At 33.0% G+C, this 23,258-nt stretch overlaps 2 protein-coding genes and 1 non-coding gene across 5 annotated transcripts; 1 reads left to right on the forward strand and 2 right to left on the reverse strand.

Annotated features, from left to right (window-relative positions):
• Nucleotides 1–1,744: 1,744 nt before the first annotated feature.
• LOC118043798 (NADP-dependent glyceraldehyde-3-phosphate dehydrogenase) lies at nt 1,745–6,514 on the reverse strand. Of its 2 annotated transcripts, none has more exons than XM_035051871.2 (9): nt 6,243–6,514; nt 5,590–5,783; nt 5,360–5,488; nt 4,156–4,275; nt 3,743–3,879; nt 3,482–3,637; nt 2,526–2,904; nt 2,292–2,408; nt 1,745–2,189 (listed from the first exon to the last, which is right to left on the reverse strand). In XM_035051871.2, exons 1-9 carry the CDS (start codon nt 6,385–6,387, stop codon nt 2,076–2,078), a joined length of 1,491 nt encoding a protein of 496 aa, XP_034907762.1. In that variant the 5' UTR covers nt 6,388–6,514; the 3' UTR covers nt 1,745–2,075. The 2 variants fall into 2 exon arrangements, with proteins under 2 accessions (XP_034907762.1, XP_073265941.1); XM_073409840.1 differs by having other exon boundaries at nt 5,590–5,772; nt 6,243–6,376.
• Nucleotides 6,515–18,116: 11,602 nt separating this feature from the next.
• LOC118043796 (uncharacterized) lies at nt 18,117–20,513 on the forward strand. Of its 2 annotated transcripts, none has more exons than XM_035051870.2 (2): nt 18,117–19,390; nt 20,019–20,513. In XM_035051870.2, the coding sequence occupies exon 1, from the start codon at nt 18,229–18,231 to the stop codon at nt 19,348–19,350; it is 1,122 nt and encodes a 373-aa protein (XP_034907761.1). In that variant the 5' UTR covers nt 18,117–18,228; the 3' UTR covers nt 19,351–19,390; nt 20,019–20,513. The 2 variants fall into 2 exon arrangements, with proteins under 2 accessions (XP_034907761.1, XP_034907760.1); XM_035051869.2 differs by having other exon boundaries at nt 20,043–20,513.
• Nucleotides 20,514–22,762: 2,249 nt separating this feature from the next.
• On the reverse strand, nt 22,763–22,836 carry TRNAT-AGU (transfer RNA threonine (anticodon AGU)). Its single transcript has one exon. It is a non-coding gene; the product is annotated as a tRNA-Thr (tRNA).
• Between the last annotated feature and the right edge of the window lie 422 nt (nt 22,837–23,258).

Below are 23,258 nucleotides of genomic sequence, written 5' to 3' on the forward strand. Positions count from 1 at the left end.
CCTTTATCTTCATTCAATTTTGATAGGTCGGCATGATTTTATAGGAGATGAGAAAAAAAGAAAAAAAAAAGAGTGAAAGAAAGAAAAAATTGTTGAGGCCTTACCTTCAATTCTCCTCTAACACACGCTAGATAATTTGAAAGATCTTGGTAGGCAATTTCAAATCATTCATGGATGGTTGTGTTTTGCCATCAGAAGAGCATGCACATGCTGTTAGATCATGACAATCTCTTACCACATGTTAGCGTATGCATTGCAGGCGCCAATAAAGTTGTCATGCCTTTTTTTCAACCCTTAGATTTTTTGTTTGAATTTTGATACCTTAAATCTTAATTGTTATAGATCAATTTTGCAATAAAATTTTGCAATAAAAATTTTTATTTTATTGCTTATAAAAAATAAAAAATATGAGGACCAAAATTGATAATGAGACAAATTTGCAAAATTTTTTTAATCTATTCATCATCCACCATTTTTAAAAAAACTTTCCTCTATAAATTTTTTGTTTTCATTTGTTGTTCTTTTATTTTTGAACTTTTATTTTTGTTTTCTTGAGAGATTAGAAAGAGAAACATTAAAAAAGAATGAAAGAGAGAGAAAGAGGTTGGTTGTCTTATATTTCATAAGAAAAAAGTTAAATTTGGTGTTAATATATTTCTCTTGATGAGATAAGTGTCAATGAGCTTCCTTATTTCCAAAAAAAAATAGATTAAGGATGAAAAAGATTTTTTTGGTTTGATTTTGTGCTTTTTTACTGATTTAATTGTGTTTTGAGTTGAGAAATTAGTTTATTGAGATTCTAAGGGTGTTTATTATATTATTTTTTTTACGTGAAAAATAGGTAGTTATTAACTAATTATATTATAACAAATGTGAAAATTATAAAGCTATATAAGTCCTTTATGTCATTTGTTCTTATAAAAAAAAATAAAAAGTAAAAGTTAATCATTAATGAAATTTAAGGAGATAAGAAATTAGAGAAAAATATTTAAATTGAAATTTTCAAATCAAGATTTCTTAAAATATTTTTATTTTTTATTTAAATTAATTAAAAGCTCATGATGTAAGATTTCAAATCAAGATTTTGGAATAATTTTGTCGGCAATATGGTCGGCATATACCGACAGAATTCATTGGTATATTACGATCGTATTGCCGACAGAACATATAGATTTTTGAAAAGTTGCAATGGTATAATAACGTGAATTTTTTTCATATGATTAATATTCTAATAGACATATTCTGTCGATGAGGTCGTCGGTAAAAATGTTACCGATGAATTGTGTGTGAAGGCTTAGGCCAATCCTCAAGGCTGTAATGTGGCATTAAACAATGAGGAACAAGCAGGGAATCGTAATTCGGATGCTTTCATCTGCATCATGTGATTTATTAAAAATTCCTTGCAGCCGCAGTTCCCTTGCCTCTCTTTGCTTATACTCTTCAGATTCTACTTCTAATGGAGGATCCTGAAGAGCCAGAAGAAACAAAAAAATGTCGAAAGGCTACGGCCAAACAAGACGAAGACCAGGTGGAGAACAAAATGATCAACACAAGCATCTTCATTTGAGAGACGAGCAGGCTAACGGGCTCCCCAAATTCTTCTCAATTCCAGGCAGCTTACAAGGCCAACCTTATGCACTTGTTTCAGCTTAATTAGCAACCTGTGTTCATGTTCACAACAGAATACTGTTCCTCTCGATCGCTTTACAATGAGTTCAGAAATTAACAAGCGAGTGCAAACAGGTTCATCTGCAATTGTTAACACTACCATGCTTCAAATAAATACTATAGCAACAAATACAACTCCCATTCGTCTATTTATCAAGTCTTGTTGAAACATTTTCAGCAAAATCGGAAAATAGGAGCACAGTGCTAGAGCCCACGTTTTACAACAGCCGCGCAACGACTAGCCGTCTGGCAGCAGCCAATTGTGCAGTTGATTTATGCATCTTTATTCCGCATCATGCTCTTAGATATGAATTAATAAGGATGTAGTAGAAAAAGATAACTCTCCCTCGAATATTACTAATCAGCTAAGGATGTAGTAGCGATTACTGGTTCCCTTGCAGATAACACTAACCCATGGTGTAAGAAGGGCTTGGTAAGTTGATAACTGTGGTCTTGACTTTGGTCATCATGTTAATGCTGTTGGTGATGCCTTGGGATCCAATACCACTATCCTTCAAACCCTGTCAACAATGCTGTTGTTAGTCCTCAGGGTAATGCCACGAAGCAAAATCTAAGTAATTAAGTGACATAATCTGTAGCATTTTCAGAAAATTTTGGTTCACCTGGAAAGGGAAATGATCTGGTCCACGAGCTGGTGCCGAGTTGATCTGAACCGTCCCAGTTTCCATTGCATCGCTGATCAACATGGCTCTGTTGATGTCCTTTGTAAATACGCAACCCTGTGAACCAGAAACAAGCATTGATATCAAATATGGAGAGGGTGGTGGAAGTTAATCCAATTGAGAGGCTTCAGCTTTAACTAAAACAGAAATGTTGTGAAGGAAGATGAGCTATACCTGGAGTCCGAAATTGCTAGCATTGCAATGGTGAATTCCTTCTTCCACAGAACTGATCCTTACTACTGGCAAAATTGGTCCAAATGGTTCTTCCCATGCAATCCTCATATCAGGCCTCACATTATCTAACAACAAGGGCCAGATGAGGTTACCCTCTCTCTTGTACTGCTGGCAGAAAGTTGCTCCTTTTTCTTTGGCGTCCATTACCAGTCCTTCGATGAAATTGGCCGATGACTCTGTGACTACAGGGGTGATATCACAGTCATTCTCTGGTGGCCCAACTCTTAATTTTGCAACTCTTGCTTTCACCTTTTCAACCAGAGCATCAGCAACGGATTCCATCACCAAGACAACCTTAATTGCAGTGCATCTTTGACCACTGTTATAGATGAGGCAGAAAAGATATACACATTGTATTAATCACAAAACAAGGATGGAGACAGAAACAGATAGATTACTTAAGATGGCATACTAAAGAGCGGTTCGAGTTGTGTTAAATATATCTAGATCACATGTAAATCAACATGTCATATAATAAGATGTCTATGTAATGTGTTCATAGAAAAATGAAAGAAATGATTTCATTGGCCAGAGTCCAGAAACTGGCTTCAAATATAGTGAAATTCTAGCCACCGTTATTGCATTGTGCTCCTTCGAAAAATTGGCAGTGAAGTTATCTCAACGAGTTCTCACCAACATCTTTGATATGCTTCCAGTTTATCCTCGTTAAAGAAAATAATTAGCATGATTTAGATGCATCTATATCTAGCCAGCCTATTGACACAGAAATTTCCTCATCAAATGTAGATAGAAGATATTTTCACTATCTTGAAGATGTGTAACACATCGACACAAGCATCCATTTTTGGCTTTACGAAACAATATGACAATTTCTACATTTTCATCATCCCCATGCTAAATGCAACCTTAATGAGATTTATAGAAAATTCCCATACCTGTAAGAAAAGCCTCCTTTTATTATGTTTGCTGCTACCAAATCTAGGTCAGCATCTTCAAGCACTATGCAGGCATCTTTTCCTCCCAATTCCATCTGAAGAGGGATCATGCCTGCCTTCTTTGAAATTGCAATGCCCGTGTCTCCACCAGTGAAGCTGAGGAAAAATAATGCAACTTTGGATTTACACACCACGTTATGCATCAAACAAGTACAAGGAAGGAGGTAATGAAGTTTCAAAAGAAGATAAATGAAAGATCACCTTATACAGTTCACACCAGGATGCATAGTAAGAAAGTCACCAATCTCAGACCCTTTCCCGGTGACACAGCTGATTAGGCCTTTGGGAAAACCAGCCAAGTGAAAACAGTGTACCATATGCAGGCAAGAGACAGCACCCTGAAAGAAAATTCAAAGGTGAGACTAAGAGGATCAACCCTTCCTCTATGATTAAAATAAGAGGAAATATTAGATGCATATTTGCTATACTTTTCCTGTGTTTGAAAAGAGTTTCTGTTTTATGTCCTCATGTAAAACCCTCTAAAAAAGCAGGTCCTCCAAATGCATACAATTGAATCATTATTTTTAGGCACAACCTCAAGTCAACCAACATAAGGATCCTTAAATTTGATGAAAAACATTATAAGGAGTAAGATAAAAGAGATATTCATGTACCTGAGTTGGAGGCTTGAGCACGAGGGAGTTTCCAGCAATCAATGCAGGACCAATCTTTGAGACAGCTAAGTTGACAGGATAGTTAAAGGGTGGAATGGCTAGAACCACTCCGAGTGGAATCTGTGATTTTAGTGTTATCGAATTAGCTAACCAATATGAATAATTTTGAAGACAATTATACTGGTGAAAGTTATGGAAAGACATCTCTTCAGGAAAAAAGTTTCTTACTGGTCATGAAAAGAAAGTTGGATTGCTGTATATGGATCTGGAACGGGGCATCATACATGGGTTATAACACATCCAACAGCAATGAATTTAAAAATATTGATACCATCTGGTTCCCTGTCCTTCGTGCATCTCATTTAACTATGCCGTGGAAAGTTATTTTAAGAATTCTAATTATTATCTACTATTTTCATTCATTTCCTTGAAAAATGATTGAATGGATGGAGAGTGAACTACAACAGTCAACAGCTGCCCCCTTCAACCTCAGCCTATCATGATGCCATTGGTTAATCTATATCGAAGTAGAATCTGAAGAAGTTTATTGGGTATGTAGAATAGGATAATCGATAGAACCTTAAGAGTCGATAAAGCTAGTGGTGACAGATAAATCAATGGTGACAGAGTAATGAAATGAAAAAAGACACAGAAAACTAGCATTAGCAGCAGGAGAACGAAGACAAACAATATTTTAGTGAAGAAAAAAACCATGAGAACCATCTCTGTTACAACTTTTAGAATACAGTTCCAAACTATTGGCTTTTAGTTAATTTCTCCCATCCATTATCTATTTAATGTAACAGTAGCAGACAAATGACACCAATATCTATCTAAACGAACTCCCTAACTGTGGCTACTCCCAAATACATATGGATTGATCCATCGGGTTCTAATTCCGGTGAGTAATGTTGCGTTCATGCAGATATTCTTACATCATAATCATTTATGACAATTTCTGTTCTTAATTATACTTGAACTCTTCTCCACCTTGTAAGATTTTAATCAAAATGTTAGTTATGTTGACATCATGAAACAAACTTTTCCCCTGCATTTTCTGTTCACCGATGATATAAATACTTTTAAAAGATATGGGAGTCAACTTTCCTTTACCTTTTCTTGGTCCTTATACTCACCCTCACAAGTCATAATCATAAATTATACAGGTAGTAAGAAAAGAAGATATGTGAGCTGAGAATTATACCTTAGACGTCAGGCAGTACTTGGTTCTGTCATTCCCAGGAAAGCTGTCGGAGACCAAGAATTTTCCCTCTCCTAGAATTCTAACCCCTTCTTCAGCAGTGTAGGAAATAAGATCTCCTGACCTCACAACCTTCAACGAATCAAATAAGAAAATCAGATGAATCACTCCCTTTTATCATTAATTTGCATGGTCAAGTTCAAATGTGAAAATGGAGAAAACTAATTATATACCTCAGTTACTGAATCTTTAGCTGGTTTTGCAATTTCTTTTATCAAGCACTCAGCAATTGGGGCTTTGTGCTCTTTCAGGATAGCAGCTGCCTTGTGAAGAAGCTCTGCTCTCTTCCATAGTGGAGTTTTAGCCCATGCTTTTTGTGCGCTTTTGGCTGATTCCATCACTTTGTTAACCTCTTCCTGTGTACAAGCTGTTTCAGAACCATAACAAATTTTATACGTAAACTAAATTTTTCCGGTGGATCAGGAAAAAAAAAAAAAAAAATTGCAGTTCTCCCCTCTTCCCGTCATTTCAAACCATGCCAAAAGAAAAATCAACAGTCCCAAGATCAAATTTCCTAATTCTTAACTATACATCTCTTGCTTGAACAAGTTTCTTACATATATAAAATTGATTTTTTTTTTCATACTCTCAGTTCATAAATAGAGGTAATTGCATGAATATAAAACATGCTTCATCATTAAGGAATCTCTCTATCCCCAAATAATTATTAGGCATGACTACGGTGGAGTAGTGTCATACATGCACATTCTTTCATGCACCATGGAATTACTCCTGGGAACATTTCTCAAAAAGAAAAAAAAAACTGATTATGCATGTTATCCAAAGAACAGCGATATGGGAGTGATCTAAATCCAATCAACTATACCTTGAACCTTGTACTGAGTCTTTCTTGTAGTTGGGTTGACAATAGCAACAGTTTTGCCAGAAGAAGACTTCTTCCATTCTCCATCAGAGTAGTACTTGTACGCATCACCATCCAAAATTTCAGAAAACATTCCAGTCCCAGCCATTATTTTTTGCTCCAACAACAAAAGCAACAAAAGAAAAGAAAGTATAGTAGCTGGTAACTAAACCAACTGCAGTCTCTTCCTCTGCAGAAAGAGCGATGAAGGTAAGAGAGTGATGAATGTGTGGCTTGGTTTTGATGGTGTATATATAAGAAGGGCAGCCACGTTTTGGCATGGCAGCTACTCGTCGTACTCGATCCAAAAAAGTTGATTAGATTGTTCAAAGAGTGCCATGTGGGCATTTAATTTCCAACTTTGTCATTACTATGACAACTTCTGTTCTCAGTGTTGAAAATTTTTATCTGCGAAGAAAATTAATAAAATAAAATTTATTTATTATTATTTGTAAGGAAAATGTCTTTATCACGAAAACCATAACACGAAACCTATCAAAAAGAAAAATTCAAAGTCGTTTTTGCAATGGATTGAGTTAGTTAGTAGTTATGCAAAATTGGCATAATCCATAACTAGCTATGTCACCGCTGGTTGAACAAAAAAAAATTGAGCTAAGACAAATAATGTTCAAGTGATTTAATCATGTTTTAAAGAAAAAAATGTAATGTTTAATGGAAAAAAGTAATATTAAATAATGAAAAAAAAACTAAGAAAACAATAATAACTCATGTTAATCCATTAAGCTCGTGACCCAATTTATTTATAGAAACGATAAATTTTAAAAACCTTAAAACTCAATCTTCAATTGAAAGATAAAATTAAAAAAAAAAAATAAACATACAAAATGATAAAAAATGGTCTCTCAAAATCAGACAGCTTTAACATCAGCGTTGATGTAACATTCCTCTTCAGCTTTTTGAATGCACGTTGGCATCCATCAAACCAATATCACTTCCAATTCTTCTTCAACAAATCAGAAAGAGGGGCCGCCACTTTGCTATAACCCTTAATAAATCAATGATAGTAATTTGCCAATCCCAAAAAGGATTGTAAATCAAACACCGTCATAGGGGTTGTCCATTCCAATATGGCTTGTATCTTTTTTCGAATTCATTCTCACTTGGTCCATACCTACCATATGTTCTAGGAACATAATTTCAGCACTTGTGAACTCATATTTTTCCTTATTGATGAATAACCCATGCTCCCTTAGTCGAGACAGAACCTTGGATAGATGCACCATATGATCGATCATCTATGCTTTTACTAAACACTACAATGTCATCTAAATACATGACAATAAAGTCATCCAGAAACTCATATAGCACATCGTTCATCAACTTACAAAACGTAGCTGGAGTATTAGTTAAGCCAAATGGCATAACAAAAAAAAATGCTTATGATTTATACCTTGTCACACAAGTCATCTTGTGCTCATCCCCCTCAATAGTTCCAACTTACCAACAATCAGACCTCAAATCCAGTTTCGTGCACCAGATACTTGTTCTTTATCGTCACCTTGTTTAGTGCACGATAATCTATACACATTTGAAGACTATCATCAACCTTCTTTTGAAACAAGATAGGAGCACCTACGGAGCTTTAAACGGCTGAACAAACCCAGTGTCTATCAATTCCTCTAATTGTCTTCTCAATTCATCAAAATCTCTAGGAGACATGCGATATAAGGGTTGCGACAGTAGTGTTGCCCCAAGTATAAGGTCAATTCGGTGATCAACAACCTTTCTTGGTGGAAGCTTCTTCTGCAAATTAAGTGATATAACATCTTCAAACTCCTTCAATACTCTAGAAATGACATTCGACACTTGCATACTATGTCCAGAATCCTCACCTATTGTTATTGCTAGAAATACTTCGATGTCCTTTTTCAAGGCTTTGATGATCGTGATGGCCAAAATCATGTTGTTATTATCCTTCTTGCTTTCAACCACCAAAGTCTTATAACAAGGAATAAAAATAGGGCATGTTTCACTAGCAATTAAAATCCCTTCTAAATACAGCATCAACATAATCTTAGTTTTTTGTAAAAAATCAAGGTCAAGAATCACATCAAAATCATTAAAGGTCATAACCAATAAATCATACTTCCCTTACCACTTTTCCAATATTAATGGCACACCATAAGTAGTTCTTATTATCCATCGTGCCTTTGCATTCACTATCTTTATTGTTGTTTGACTATTACTCAATCGCAGACCTAGTTACGCCACTAACTTGTCAGCAACAAAGGTGTTCATAGCACCCGAATCTAACACGGCAATACTTTCCTTGTCATTCACTCTAATTTTTACATACATTAGAGTATCCACAACACCTAATTATCCCTGTTACAAAGCATCCAAACACATCAAATTAGTGTCGGTAAGGATAAATTCATCCACTGAATCCCCCAATTATGCAACCAAACAGTTCAACACATATATTAGGTTTGATATGTGTGATTGTCTCTTCATGTTCACAGTCTTTGACTAGAATGGCATTTAATTTTTCCCTTTTTGGACATTCCTTAGTATAATACAACCCTCCACATATGAAATATTCGGCATTCAATTTGGTTTCTTTCGTCGGCACATATGCTTTCTTAGCTTGACTCTTATCAATCAAAAGCTTGAATCTACCCCTACCAAGCTTATTTTTCTTACTCTTTTTTTCAACCCTCTTATCCCTGGTATTAAATCTCAAAGAGACAAGAATAGTCTATCTCGTGTCATTGTCTTAAAATCAACTAAACAATCTGCGACAATAATATCAAAAGACAAATCTTTAACTTTCTACCTTTGCAATTCAGCTTGAGCCCAAGGTTACAAACCTGACATAAATTTAAATAACCAATCTTCTTCAGATATGTTCTTTATGCCCAAGATCAAAGAACTAAATTCTTTAATGTAATCCCTCAATGATTGGACCGGTCCTACTTTAGCTTATTCAAATCCTTTCTCGTCAGCCAAGATAAGTTGTTTGGTAAGAAGTGTTCCTTCAGTTCTTGTTTTAAATGATCCAAAGTCTCAATCTTAGAATGCCTTATGTTTAGATCTTCTTTGATCCGAGTTCTCCACCACAACTGCACATCACTTAACAAGTACATTTTTATGATGTTCACTTGTTTGTCAACCCCAATTTTCACCACATCGAAGTATTGTTCCATGTCCTAAAGGAAATTTTTCAATTCCTTTGAACTTCTTGTACCACCAAATGACTTTGGCTTTTGCAGTTTTGATTTGGACGAGCCACCAGCCCCAAGGATGTTTACAATTGGCAGTAGCCTTCTTTAGAACAACAATCTCATCCTCAAAAACTTGCATTTTACAATTTACATCAACTGTAACATCCATATACTGACTAGCAGCCCTTTTTATCATTTTTACTACATACGCAAGCCTTTCATTTATAGATTGGTCTTTGTTTTCAGCCATGGGACCTAGAACATTTTTTAGATGAGTGAGGCTCTCTTGAATTGTTTGCATACCAAATGGCATTAATCCACAAGCCAATAATTTTCTCAAACAGAATGGACCGTGCTCTGATACCACTTGACACAAGGATAAATTTCTCGACACAATCTTACTCACAATATAGCAATCTAGTCCCACACTAAACTCAACCCACCTCACAATTTCAACTCGTGTTTAGCCCATATACTAAGGTGTTTCACACACTCAAAAGACTTTCCCCAAACTCTTTCAAGTAATAGACAAATAACAATAACACAAGTATTAGAAATCAAAATCATAAACACAATTTATAGGAAAAGGCTCTCACCCTTTATTAATACCAAAACAAAGGATACACAAAACTATGTGTATGCCATGCACAATTCTCTTATATGCTACATAATTTTGGCCATCTTTTATTACAAAAAAAAAATACATAAGTTTCATAGAAAACTGCCCTCTAGATAAGTCTATCAAAACTGGACAATTTGGCTAAAAACAGTAACTGCAAAATATTATCTTCAACTACCCATACTGTAAGTTATCTTGGTTTGTCACCTCATGGACCATCAAGCCAGTTAGCTAAACCCTTTCTGCCAACATGGTTGTATTTTTGCACATCTTAGACAACCCTCTATCCAAGTCTGAAGTTGTGTTGAATATGCACCCAATGTTCGCACACAGCCGTTATGTATTGCTGGTGAATCTACCTATACCTACACATGCTGCCACTGCATATACATGTTGCTGAGATCCCATCAGTGTTCTCATTGGCACACCTTCGCGCATTAATTCAACAAAAGAGCTAAAATCTTAAAGAAAAAACAACAAATAATTTTTTTTGATTAAATGATAAAATTAAAAACAAATGAGAAGTTTACAAAAGAGGCAAGAAAAAAAATCAGGATCAAATTTGAAAAAAAAATTATTGAAGTATAAAATTGAAAACAAATCAAAAACTCACAAAAGAGCCAAGGATAAAAATTATAAATCAAAAGAATGAAGATTGATACTCAAATATCCTCAACTAAAAAGATTACCTTGAAATTTTAAATGAAAAGTGTGAATTTCGAGGGAAGGGAGAGGAAAGAAGAAAAAAAAATGGTCATTAAAGCGAAACTCAACAGCTTTTGGCCACACGCGTCACCTATCTAAGGAGGCAACACCAAGATAATTCACACACGTTCTTGTTGAGATTCAAGGAAAGTTTCAAGTTCAAAAAGAAAAAACAACACAAAATACTTTAACAGCTATAACTTTTGATTTTAAGTTTATATATGTTTTAGTTGGCTGGGAAAGAAGTGCACATGATTCACAGGTTTTAGGTGATGCATTATCAAGACCTAGTGGTCTAAAAATTCCAGAAGGTATATAATAAAGTATGTATTATATACAATAAACATATAAAATGTCTTTTAGATAAAGATAGTAATATGTTTTATTTTTTTTAATTTGTAGGGAAATATTATCTTAGTGATGTTGGTTACGGTATTCGAAAAGAAATCATTTCTCCTTTTCGTGGAGTTTGATATCACTTGAATGAGTTTACAGAACGTACACTAGAAAATGAAAAGGGAGCTATTTAATCTTCGACACTCTTCATTGAGAACCGCTATTGAGCGAGGGTTTGGTATTTTGAAGAGTTGTTTTAGATCAATTGATGGAAAATCTTTTTGGTCTTATGAAACACAAGTAGATGTTGTGCTTGCATGTTGTATTATTCATAATCACATAATAGAAGTTGATCCTTATGACTTTCTTATGGAAGAAATATGTTCGAATAATGAACCAATTAGACAAACAATCAACTTAAGTCAACGAGAGGAAAGGGAAGAGAATAGGGAGTGGATAACAAAAGGAGAAATGATTGCATTAACAATATGGAATGATTATAACACTCAAAGAAACTAGTAATTGAGTGTTAATTATATGTGTTTGTTTTTATTATGTCATGCTTGAGTTTGTATTATTTTTGTTATGTATTTGGAGTAGATGTTAACTTTATTATAATTTCTCTTTTAATTATTAATTGTAGTTTTTATATGAAATTTATTAAATCTAAATATTGTATGATTTTATTTTGTATAGATTTATAACTTTTTTTATATAAAAATGAGTTCCACGCAGAATGAAAAATGCAATGGCAAGCACTTCACATGGTCTAAGCCTATATCTCACATGTTACTTGAGATATTAACTGGGGAGGCATTTAAAGGAAGCAGACCTTCTTCCACCTTTAAAGCAGAATATTTTGTTAAGATGGCTACAAAAATTAGTCAAAAGTTCAATGTGCAATGCGAGCATAAGCATGTGGATAATCATCTCAAGACTGTAAAAAAAGAATGGGGAATAATAACCAAACTTAAAAATAAAAGTGGCTTTGGCTAGGATGATTGTTCGAAGATAATTACAGTTTCGAAAGATATATATGATGAAGAAGTAAAGGTATGATAAATATTTATACTCTTTGTAATTTTTATATTTACTTTTGTTTCTAAAATGTTATACAATGAACTAAAAAATTACATATTCTAAACTTTATAAACAGGTACATCCCAATCATGACAAGTATCTCAACAAAAAACTTGATATGTATAAGGCAATGACAATTGTTGTTGGAAAAGACATGGCAACCGGAAATTATTCCAAATCATATGTTGATGTCAACTTCAAAGAGAACACTGAAGAGCAATCAATTTCAATTGAAAATGAAGGGGAATATGAAGAAACTTCTAAGGGAAAAGAGACATCTTCCTCTAGTACACAAAAGAAGCAACATAGAAAGAGAAATCGCATGTATGAAGATGATGGTGTTGAAAAGTTGTCTAAACAGATTGGAGATGTAGCATTTGCAATTCAAAGCCTCAGCAAAAATCAACTTGATGTTAATGCGTTGTATACAAAAGTGATGAAATTGAAGGCTTTGATAAGATCACTCTCGGGGATGCATTTGATCACTTGGTCCAAAATGAAATGTTAGCAAAAGCATTTATGGCAAAAAATGCTAATTTGAAGAAAAATTGGGTTCAAAATTTTATGAACCAACACTACTATCGGCCTGCTTGCTAAGATGGTTTGACTATGTTCAAAATTTGGGTTCAGACTATGTTTGTTATTTGACAAATATGTTTACTTGTTTAATTTGGTCTAGCATGTTTATGTTTATAATTTGAACTAATATGTATGTATATGACATCAAAACTTAATATTTATGCATAACTATGTTTGATGTTAGATATTTATATTTATTTCTCGATGCTTATTTGATATATATTAAAGGGATATTAAAGGGATAATTGCCTTTACCCGTATTAAAAAAAAAAATATTTATTCAAAAAAACCCATCAAAATATTTTTGTATCTATTATCTTTTAAAAAATTCTTCATACAAAAAAAAAAACCCAAATATATAACTCTTACCATAAACTAATTTGGCTTTCTTCATATGAAAAAAAAAAAAAAAAACTTATTTTAAGCTTTTAAAACCACAAAAAATATATTAATAGGTTTTATTTAAGAAATATTTCACAAGGTTATTTCTCTATAATATGATATGACATATATAGTTATATTTTATAAAATACGCTATGTATGAATATAGAATATAATAAAAAAAAAATTCATCATTATACTTTTTAGATTTCATTCTTTTATTGTAAGTGATTAAATATTTATATTAAATATTTTATATATATTAGATAAACTTGAAAAAAAAATTAATTAATTAATAAATTATTTTTCAGTTCATTTTCCATAATATAACCACTAGAAAGTATTTTCCAATTCATTTTCTATAACACTACCAAACATTGAAAAATAATTTACTTTCCATGAATGCACTTTCTCCAGAATTCACTTTCCAAAAGAAAACAACTTTTCTGCAAATAAACGGAGCCTACCTTGAAATTTTAAATGACAAGCATGAATTTCGAGGGAGGGGAGAGGAAAGATAAAGAAAAAAATGATCATTGAAGCCAAACTCAACGGCTTTTGGCCACACACGTCACCTATCTAAGGAGGCGACGCCAAGATAATTCAAACACTGCTGCATAAGGCGATGCTTGATCACTGAAGAGCCCCGCACTCGTTGCTCCAAGGGCACGAGGGCTATCCACACGACAACAATTTTTTTAATCATTTTTATATATACTAAATTATACAATTACCCTTACGCCAACCCTATAATTTAAAAAATACATGAGTACAAATACAAAAAAGCTCATGAATGTAAGGCATAGAAAATCATCTTTTTGAAGGGCGTGTGACTCATTTAATTGTTCATTAAAAACAAAAAAATATAAAAACATCTCTTAACGTTATCTTTAAAAGAAGTGAGTCTAGGGTACAAGAGTTTTTTCATTGTATATTATTAAACAAAAAGAAATAATTGTCCCCTTTTAAATTATAATAAATAAACCACTATAAAAGTACTAAATTACTCCCAATAAGTTGGGTTTTTAAGAGCAGAATAGATATTTCACAAAAAAATAGAAAGGCCACCTATCCCCATCCTTTTCATTTTGGTTCCCTCCTATCAATATCATTTTTACCTAGCAAATTAGTATAAATTAGCCTACAATTGATGAGATATTGATCAATGGTAAATTTTTTTGTAAATAAACAAATCATGCGGAATTTGCATCTCCATATCATTACAAATCTTCACAAATTGTTAACTTCTTTACTTTTATATATTAATGTGTTCCTTTAATACAGGATGGTGTAGATGACTTTGTATCATTAAATTAAAAGAAAAAAACAAATTCTACTAAAAAAGTTATTGTTGACTCATATTACTATTTATTATAATAATGTAATTATAAAATTATAAGTGAAAAAAATTGAATTAGGTACCATATTGAATAAGATAGTCTTTTCACTATGATACAATTATTTTTTACAATTATACAAGGTTAGATTGATAATTTCAGCTTTTTTGTATAGTAATTTTTTTTTTTTAATTTAACCCTTAAAAAAATAATCTAATTACTACTATTTAAGGGTATTTTTGTTATTTTAAATAAACTATAAAATACTACTACAGAAGACAATGCTTGACCACTGAAGAGCTCTGCACTCGTTGCCCAAGAGCGCGAGGGTTATCCACATGATAATAATTTTTTTAATAATTTTTGTATATACTAAATTATACAATTGCCCTTACACCAACCCTATAATTTAAAAAATACATGAGTACAATGAGCTTGAGACCAAGAGGTTTGCTCCCTTTGTGGTCTCAGGTTCGAGCCCTAGGTTGTTTATATGATGGCCACTGGAGGTTTACATGATCGTTAACTTCAGGACCTGTGGGATTAGTCGAGGTACGCGCAAGTTGGCCCGACACCCACGTTAAACTAAAAAAAAAAAAATACATGAATACAAATACAAAAAAGCTCTTGAATGTAAGGCACAGAAAATCATCTCCGAAGGGCGTGTGACTCATTTAATTGTTCATCAAAAACAAAAAAGATAAAAACATCTCTTAACGTTATCTTTAAAAGAAGTGAGTCTAGGGTACAAGAGTTTTTTCATTTATATTATTAAACAAAAAGAAATAATTGCCCCCTTTTAAATGATGAGTACTAAATTACTCCCAATAAATTGGGTTTTTAAGAGCAGAATAGATATTTCCCAAAAAAATAGAAAGGCCACCTATTCCCATCCTTTTCATTTTGGTTCCCTCCTTTCAATATCATCTTTACCTAGCAAATTAGTCTAAATTAGCCTACAATTGATGAGATATTGATCAATGGTAAATTTTGTTGTAAATAAACAAATCATGCGGAATTTGCATCTCCATATCATTACAGATCTTCACAAATTGTTAACTTCTTTACTTTTATATATTAATGTGTTCCTTTAAGACAGGATGGTGCTGGAGATGACTTTGTATCATTAAATTAAAAAAAAAATTCTACTAAAAAAGTTATTGTTGACTCATTTTATTATTTATTATAATAGTGTAATTATAAAATTATCATTGAAAAAAATTGAATTAGGTACCGTATTCAATAAGATAGTCTTTTTACAATGACATAATTATTTTTTACAAATTATACAGGGTTAGATTGATCATTTCAGCTTTTTTGTGTAGCAATTTTTTTTAATTTAATCCTAGAATAAAATAATCTAATTACTACTACTTAGGGGTATTTTTATTTTTGGAATAGTTTAATTATTTTGATGTTTTTAAAGACAAAACTAATAAAACTTTCACTCAATGGCTTTTTTATTATTTTATATTGGTTTTATTATAAGTTTTGATGGTACTAGGAGCATTGTTGAGAATTAAATTTATTAAATATAAGAAACAAAGAACTAATTCACCTTTTAATTACTTTTTTTTATTTATTTTAAATAAACTATAAAATTATATAGATTTTGAGCCGAGTCTCCCTGACTGAAGCACTCCGTTCGGAAACAAAACATCAATTCTAGATGCTTTTTCTTCTCTTTTTTTTTAATAAAAAAACGGATCTTACTATGCTTCTAGAAAGAAGGAATAGCTTCAGTTTAGCAAACAGCTGCTGCATGGTTTCCACGATCCAAGATATTTTGTTGTGAAACTATATTTTTGAAATTGGAAAGAAAAAAAGGAGTGAAAACGAAGACCGTGGCAGATGAGCATGGGGTTGCTAGAAGAAGACGTTGTCTTCACTGGTGAAGGGTGAACCACCGGCTCTAGCAGCTCAGAGGAGAACCACAAATCTTGGAAGGGTGGCAGACGGCCATCATCTCTTATTATAAGGATGGTTGGAAGGGTGGTAGATGGCCGTCATCTCTTCTTGGAAGGGTGGTAGCTAGATGGTCAATATATTTTGAAACATAAGAAATTTGAAAATTAATTGGAGGACGGACAGTTGAGAGGCTGCTTGTCCCCGCCCCAGCTACCATAAAGATGGAATTATTTGTATCTTCTCGGACCACACTTTTCATCCATTATTTTATTGCTATTTTGGATTATTAGCATTTTCAAAAAATGAAATAACATAGAATAATTTTTTAAAATAACATTTTTTTATGCAAATTATGATGGACAAATATGATATTTATAGCTTATTGCTATTTAAAATAGCAGTTTTTTATAAATAAAAAATATAAAATGAGCAAGAGAGAGAAAAGAGGAGAGAAAAAAAAGTCTTAGAGATACATCAAAATTTTAATTATGACACCACTTGCATCATCAAAAATATCTTAATGAGATCAATTCAACAACATAAAGAAAAGTCACCAACAATTACTCGAGTGGATCACATTTACCATCCAAAGATGATGGGTGGCTCACTTGATTTTGGTAGGAAATGTTGCCCACTTGAGTCATCGTTGGTGATGTTTATTGATGTTGTTACATTCATCTTATTTATATTTTTTTATAGTAAGTGGTGTCGTAATTTAATGTGCTTTCGAAATTTTTTTTTTCCTCTTTTTTACTCATTTCATATATATATATATATATATAAGTTTTAATGTGTTTCTCAATTATAGCATATACAAGAAGTATTATTTCACCAATTTTTTTATATTATGTTAATATTTTTAATTTATTGTGCTAATTAAAAAAAAAAAAACCTTTCATGAAATTTTTTATAGCAATTATGCTCTCTCTTTTTCTTTCTTTTGGACATGGAAGTCACCAATTGTAAATTTGGTATAAAATCAACACGGGACAAATATCATATTCAAATTAACATTGCCACAGCAATGTGATCATTCTATTTTGTACTGTACGAAAATATACTCTACTTACAGAATTTGAAATCTAGGCATCTACCCTTTATAATTCCAAGCATTTATCTATGAAATTAATTAGGAAACCATGTGAATCTCTATATATACGTATGAAAACCATTACCTAAAAAATTAATGAAATTCGCTTTTAATTTAAATTCAAATATATCCATTAACCTTCTTCTTAAACAAAATCTTCCAACATTAATAATAATAATAATAATAATAAAATGAGATAGTACTTGTTAAGGAAGAATGTTACCCGTAATTAATCGGTGTTGTCCATGGCTACTTAAACAACCTATAAAAATCTTATGTTCTAAAACATTTCATAGGTAAAATGCAATATAACCATATAAACAAGAAAAATATTTCAATTTCTTCGAATAAATTCTTAAGTTTTTATTTATTTATCAGATGTTTCAAAAGTCAAGGGATTGGCCCAATTTAAGATCATGGACTGCTTTGGAGAAGGATAAAAAGAAGCTAGAAAGCCCATTTAGAACAAGCCAAGTAAGTCCAGTAACTACTCAGAAAAGAAAAACATAGGCCCAATGAACGGCAGCCCGTCAAATCTAACCTGGAAGACAGCAGTTTTGTAAACGACATGTCCTTAAGTTGCTCGACGATAATCTTGTCGGTGACTCCGATTATCGAATAAAATCCCCGTTTGACCTTTTCTGGATCAAATCTCCCTCGCTCTCTTCCCAAAATCATCAAAATAAAAACCCTAGAAATCCCAAAATCCTTAGTCACCTCATCTCCCAAAATGCACACAAAAAGCCATCAAATTTTCATCCAATCCCAAAATCCCCAATTCAAAACCCATACCCTAACTCTGGACCCAACTCAAACCCTAACCCTCCACAATCTCAAGCTCTCTCTTTTACCCAACAGCCAAAACCCCTCTTCTTTCTACTTCACCCTTAATGGAAAACCTTTAAAAGACTCCTCTGTTTTACCAAATCCCCAAATCACCCCCCTCTCCACGCTAATTTTACAAACCCGGCTTTCTGGCGGCGGTGGCGATGGCGGTGCCACGGGGGCAGAGTCCAGGGACTGCTATCTCAACATGTATGCTGAAAAAAAGCCTGATAAAGTAGATCCACATGAGCAACGCCTATCGAAATGGCTTAATTGCTCACTTTCAAATGAGCCCTTGACGCAACCTTGCGTAATTGATCGCCTCGGTAATATGTTTAATAAGGAAGCTTTAGTTGAGGCGTTGATTGGTAAAAAATTGCCTAAAGAGTTTGGTTATATAAAAGGTTTGAAAGATATGATTAACATACAGTTAGAGGTGGTTCCAGGTGAGGGGTTGGGTAATGCCCGATTTCAATGTCCAGTAACGGGGTTAGAGTTTAATGGGAAGTATAAGTTTTTTTGTTTAAAGACTTGTGGGCATGTTTTGAGTGCTAAGGCATTGAAGGAGGTGAAGTCGTCAGCATGTTTGGTTTGTTATAAGGAGTTTGAGGAGTGTGATAAGATTGTGATAAATGGGAGTGAGGAAGAGGTGGTGGTTTTAAGGGAGAGAATGGAGGGGGATAGATTGAAGGTGAAGGAGAAGAAAAGGAAGGTGAAGAATGGGGAAGTGGAGGATAATGGAGAGGAGTTTGCAGGTCAGGGCGTGGTGTCTTCACGGTTGAGTGGTCAAAAGCATGGGATTGTTGATGTTAAGGGAGTGGATAAGTTGGCTGGGAAAGTGAAAGGAAATGGGAAGGTTGAGAATGTGAAAGGGGTTAGTAATGGTGGTTTGAAGCGGTTTAAGGCGGCAGATATGGTACCAGCTAATGCCACTAAGGAGGTATATACATCCATATTTACTTCATCACAGAAGAAAAAATTCAAGGAGACATATAGTTGCAGATCCCTTCCGCTTGGTAGGAACTAATTGTTGAATGTGTATGAGGGCATAGGGCCTCCTTTATGAGGTGATTCTTTGTTCTTCCTAATTAATTTGCTTACAGTTCATTGTTGTGAACATAAAGTATTGATATGTTGACTGGTATTTTCTTGTATTTACCTTGATTGTTTGATTTTAAATCAAACTTGCTCTGTGCATTGTGTTTTTCATTATAATGTGTTATATAACACAAGTGTTGCTGGCAGATTTCTGTTCATGGTTTGTAGTTTATTGATGATCCGGATGTATTAAGTTCAATAGTGATACCGTTACTGGGCTGAAATTTACTAAGGTCATTGGTGCAACCTAGACAAAAGGTTGGTTAATAGACTATTGATATGTTGGGACTAATATACCCTTGTATTCACTTGATTGCATGCCCCCAAATCAACATTTCTATGCATGTTCTATTTTTTATCATTAAGTGTTGCACTACCTGTTTTTACAAGTGCTGTTGGTAGATCCCAAGCTATTATGATTTCATTAGTTCTTTTTATTTCTGAGTTCAGAGAGCCAAAATCAGTTACATAGATTCAGATGGGAGCAACGATAGAAAGTTGGATTAATAAAACATTTACCAAGTCAACATTAAAACATTGAGCAAGAGTTTTGTAATTTTTATCTTACTTTGCCTTTATAATTTTGTTTAATAATAGTGAACTCTTTTGTTTGAGATGAAGAGCATCAAGTCAATAGACAAATAAGGGCAATCAAAGAGAATGGATCCCATTGAACCTCCATCTTTCTTGGCCTTGATCCCATGACTGAGATCACCCTTGACTGATCTACTGCCATTGGAAGATTAGCTGCCTATATGCCTATGTACGAAACAACTGGAACAGCTCCTTAGCGGTCGCTCCTCGGTGTCTTTGTTCTTGCAGTGTGCTACCTTTTCTTCTTGATCAGCCAGGATTATAAAATAATTTTATTAAATTAACTTTGGCAAAAATATATTAATTTAAAGTGCCAGTTTCTTAAAACTGGATGATAAATTCTAGCTTCACTTTTTCATCATGTAGTTATTTGGGAAGAGTTATTCAATGTTGCCCACATACACCCTTCTTTATTCTGACATCCATGTGGAGTTCATGGATTGCTTTTATATTTGGGCTTTACTTAAATGTGAGAATATTGTTTGTGCCTGCTGCGTACTGCCTAGCTGTCTTTATGTGTGCTCTTACGCTGGCATCCTAAACTTCCCCTATAAATAGCCTGCTTTTTTAAAAAAATTCATCCAAATCATGGTTGCTTAGTCCGACACCTCTGAGCTACTGGTTGTGCATTCCTTTCCTGTAGTTCAAATAATGTGCAAGCTTTCATTTTTGTCTCTTTTAGGGTTTAGTTTTGCACAAAACTTGGAGTTTATTCTGATCAGGTCTGAGGGTTTTATTAATTCTAAGGGAGGTAAAAGCTTTGTGGAGATGTATAATTTCTTTGCCAATGTTTTGGCATGTGTGGTGTGAGAGGAACTCTAGATTCTAGAATATTTCAGGACAAGCAGCTGGCATTTTTTTCTGGCTTCTTATGGTGTTTTGCCACAGCTGTTTTCAGAGATGTCTCTTGAGCAGATGCGCTAAGCGATTGAAAAGCTCTGTAGCTTTGTACCCTTCCTTCCTCAATAAAATTTCATCTTTTACCATCGCCCTCCCATAAAATTAAAGGTCCAAGATCAGTGTCTTATGGGGGAGATGATGCCTTTGGGAGAGTAAGTTATGGTTTGTAACGTATTGAGTATCTGGGATAAGTTTGGTAGTGATAATTTTGATAGGCTGAAGTCTGCCAAGGATGGGTATGGCAAAGCTTTTTAGGCTGGTGCAGACTTGATATTAACATTCTGACATTATAAAAACTGTATGATTTGAAATATATCTGGTAAACTGTAGTTTAAATGAAATGCCCAAGGCAAAGTTAAAAAGAAAAGAAACATGAAGTGAGAGTACAGCTATCTGTGTGGGTGGATTACAAACCTATTATTAGGCGATGTTTGTTTCCTATAAAATAGTTTTTGAAAAATTATTTTCTAAATTTTCTTGTGTTTGTTTATTATTAAAAAAAATTGATTAATAGAAAATGCTTTTTCAGTTAAAGAAAAATTTAACTTGATTTTAAAAAAGTGTTTTCCTGATAAATTTGGGCGGGAAACACTTTCCGGAAGTTGTGAAAAATTTAGAAGTGTTATATTATTTGCTGATTATATCAAATTTGGTCCTTAAATTTTATATATATATTGTTTTGAATATTTATTTTTTAATTTCATCTCTTAAAATTTAATTTTTATATTAACTTTGGTCCTTATTTTTATAATTATTATTTGTTTTTCCCTTATCATTTTTTTATTGAAATTTTTTATTTATCAAATTTGATCCTCATTTTTTTTATTATTGCTTATTTTATTTGAAATAATTTATAAAATGTTAATTATTATTATTTTAATTTCATTATTTTTTATTTTTTTTATTTTTTAGATTTGATCTCTATTATTTTGATTATTATTTATTTTATTTGAGATAATTTATGAAATTATATTTTTTTTCAATTTCATTCTTATTCAACTTTTTAATTTGTAAGATTTGTTTCTTATTATTTTAATAAACTTGAAAAAAAAAAACATTAATAAGTTATTTTTTAATTTATTTTCCATGACATAATAAAACATCAGAAAATGTTTTCCAACTTTATTTTTCCAGAATTTACTTTTCAAAATGAAATTATTTTCTAGCAAATAAACAGGGTCTTAGTATAGTATGGTACCTGATAGTTCTAGTTTTTTTAACCAAAGTAGTTAAATGCTCGGACGCCCTAGTTCCTTTTCACTCCAACCATGTTAATATTATGCAGTTTTAAGTTTTAACATCTTTCTAGTCGAAACCTTCCACTTAGGATTCATCTGCCACATGAAGAAACTATGTTGTGAGTTCGTGTGTTTTTGTCATGCATTGTTTTTTGCTGAGAGTGTATGAACACTTGTATGAACACTTGATGCCTTTTAGCAAGAAAGGAGAGTATGACCCAAGCACACTTGAACCTCTTCATTAGAGTTCATAACCCAGCAACTTATTGTAATTAGGGAGAGAAGGCTGTGCCGCAAATGGGATTTGCTGCAGTTTTTGAAATCTGCTAACTTTGTTCAAATTTGATTTGTGTCATATTTATTTGATGGATGACATTCGAATAATAAATAAGAAGTTTTACTAATTTAGTCGCTTGAAATTGTAGAAAAAAAAAACCATTTGCAGGCCCTCTTGTTCACTCAGTTTATAGGCATCTGACGAGAATTTAAGCTGCTTGTGTTCTCCCCCAAATTGTCCTCCATGCATCCGAAAAGTCCATTCGAGAGGTAGCTTCACCATTACCCATTAAAATAGAAAAAAAAAATAGGGTGAAGAAGAGCAGCGGTTCCTGCTTTCATTGAGAGTCGAACTCAAGACCTCCCGCTTACTAAACGGGTGCTCTAACCAACTGAGCTATGAAAGCTTGCTGTCACCAGTTTCTCTGTTGGAAATAAAAAGCAAACAACAGCTTTATGGACCATATTGTTATTATTAAATCTAATTTATCATTAATTTTAGATAACCGATTTATATTAATAACTTTGACTACATTTTTAGGAGCCGTTTGTTTTTCAAAGATTTACAAAAATTTATTTAAAATTATTTTTTTATATTTTTAGATAATTTAAATGTGCTAATATAAAAAATAATTTTACAAAAATAAAATAAAAATATTATTTTGAATCAGTGAATCAGAAACACAAAGTGTGATATTTCTTTCCAGGCAAAATCATCTGCAATGCTAATAATTATGCTTGATCATTGACTACAAAGGATCCTGAGTCCCTTGTAACAAAAGATTCCACAACATATCCACTTAGCCTCTCCGCTTTCATGGGACAATTT

This window comes from Populus alba, chromosome 6 (genome assembly GCF_005239225.2).
Source record: "Populus alba chromosome 6, ASM523922v2, whole genome shotgun sequence".
Lineage (NCBI taxonomy): Eukaryota > Viridiplantae > Streptophyta > Magnoliopsida > Malpighiales > Salicaceae > Populus > Populus alba.

What these genes read in the sequence shown, in the direction of transcription:
- LOC118043796 (XM_035051870.2), top strand. Translation starts at nt 18,229, where the DNA reads ATGCACACAAAAAGCCATCAAATTTTCATCCAATCCCAAAATCCCCAA.
- LOC118043798 (XM_035051871.2), bottom strand. Translation starts at nt 6,387, where the DNA reads ATGGCTGGGACTGGAATGTTTTCTGAAATTTTGGATGGTGATGCGTAC. An exon ending in CTAGCAATTTCGGACTCCAG is followed by an intron (nt 2,409 to 2,525) that starts GTATAGCTCATC and finishes TCTGGTTCACAG; the next exon opens with GGTTGCGTATTTACAAAGGA. An exon ending in CAGATCATTTCCCTTTCCAG is followed by an intron (nt 2,190 to 2,291) that starts GTGAACCAAAAT and finishes CATTGTTGACAG; the next exon opens with GGTTTGAAGGATAGTGGTAT.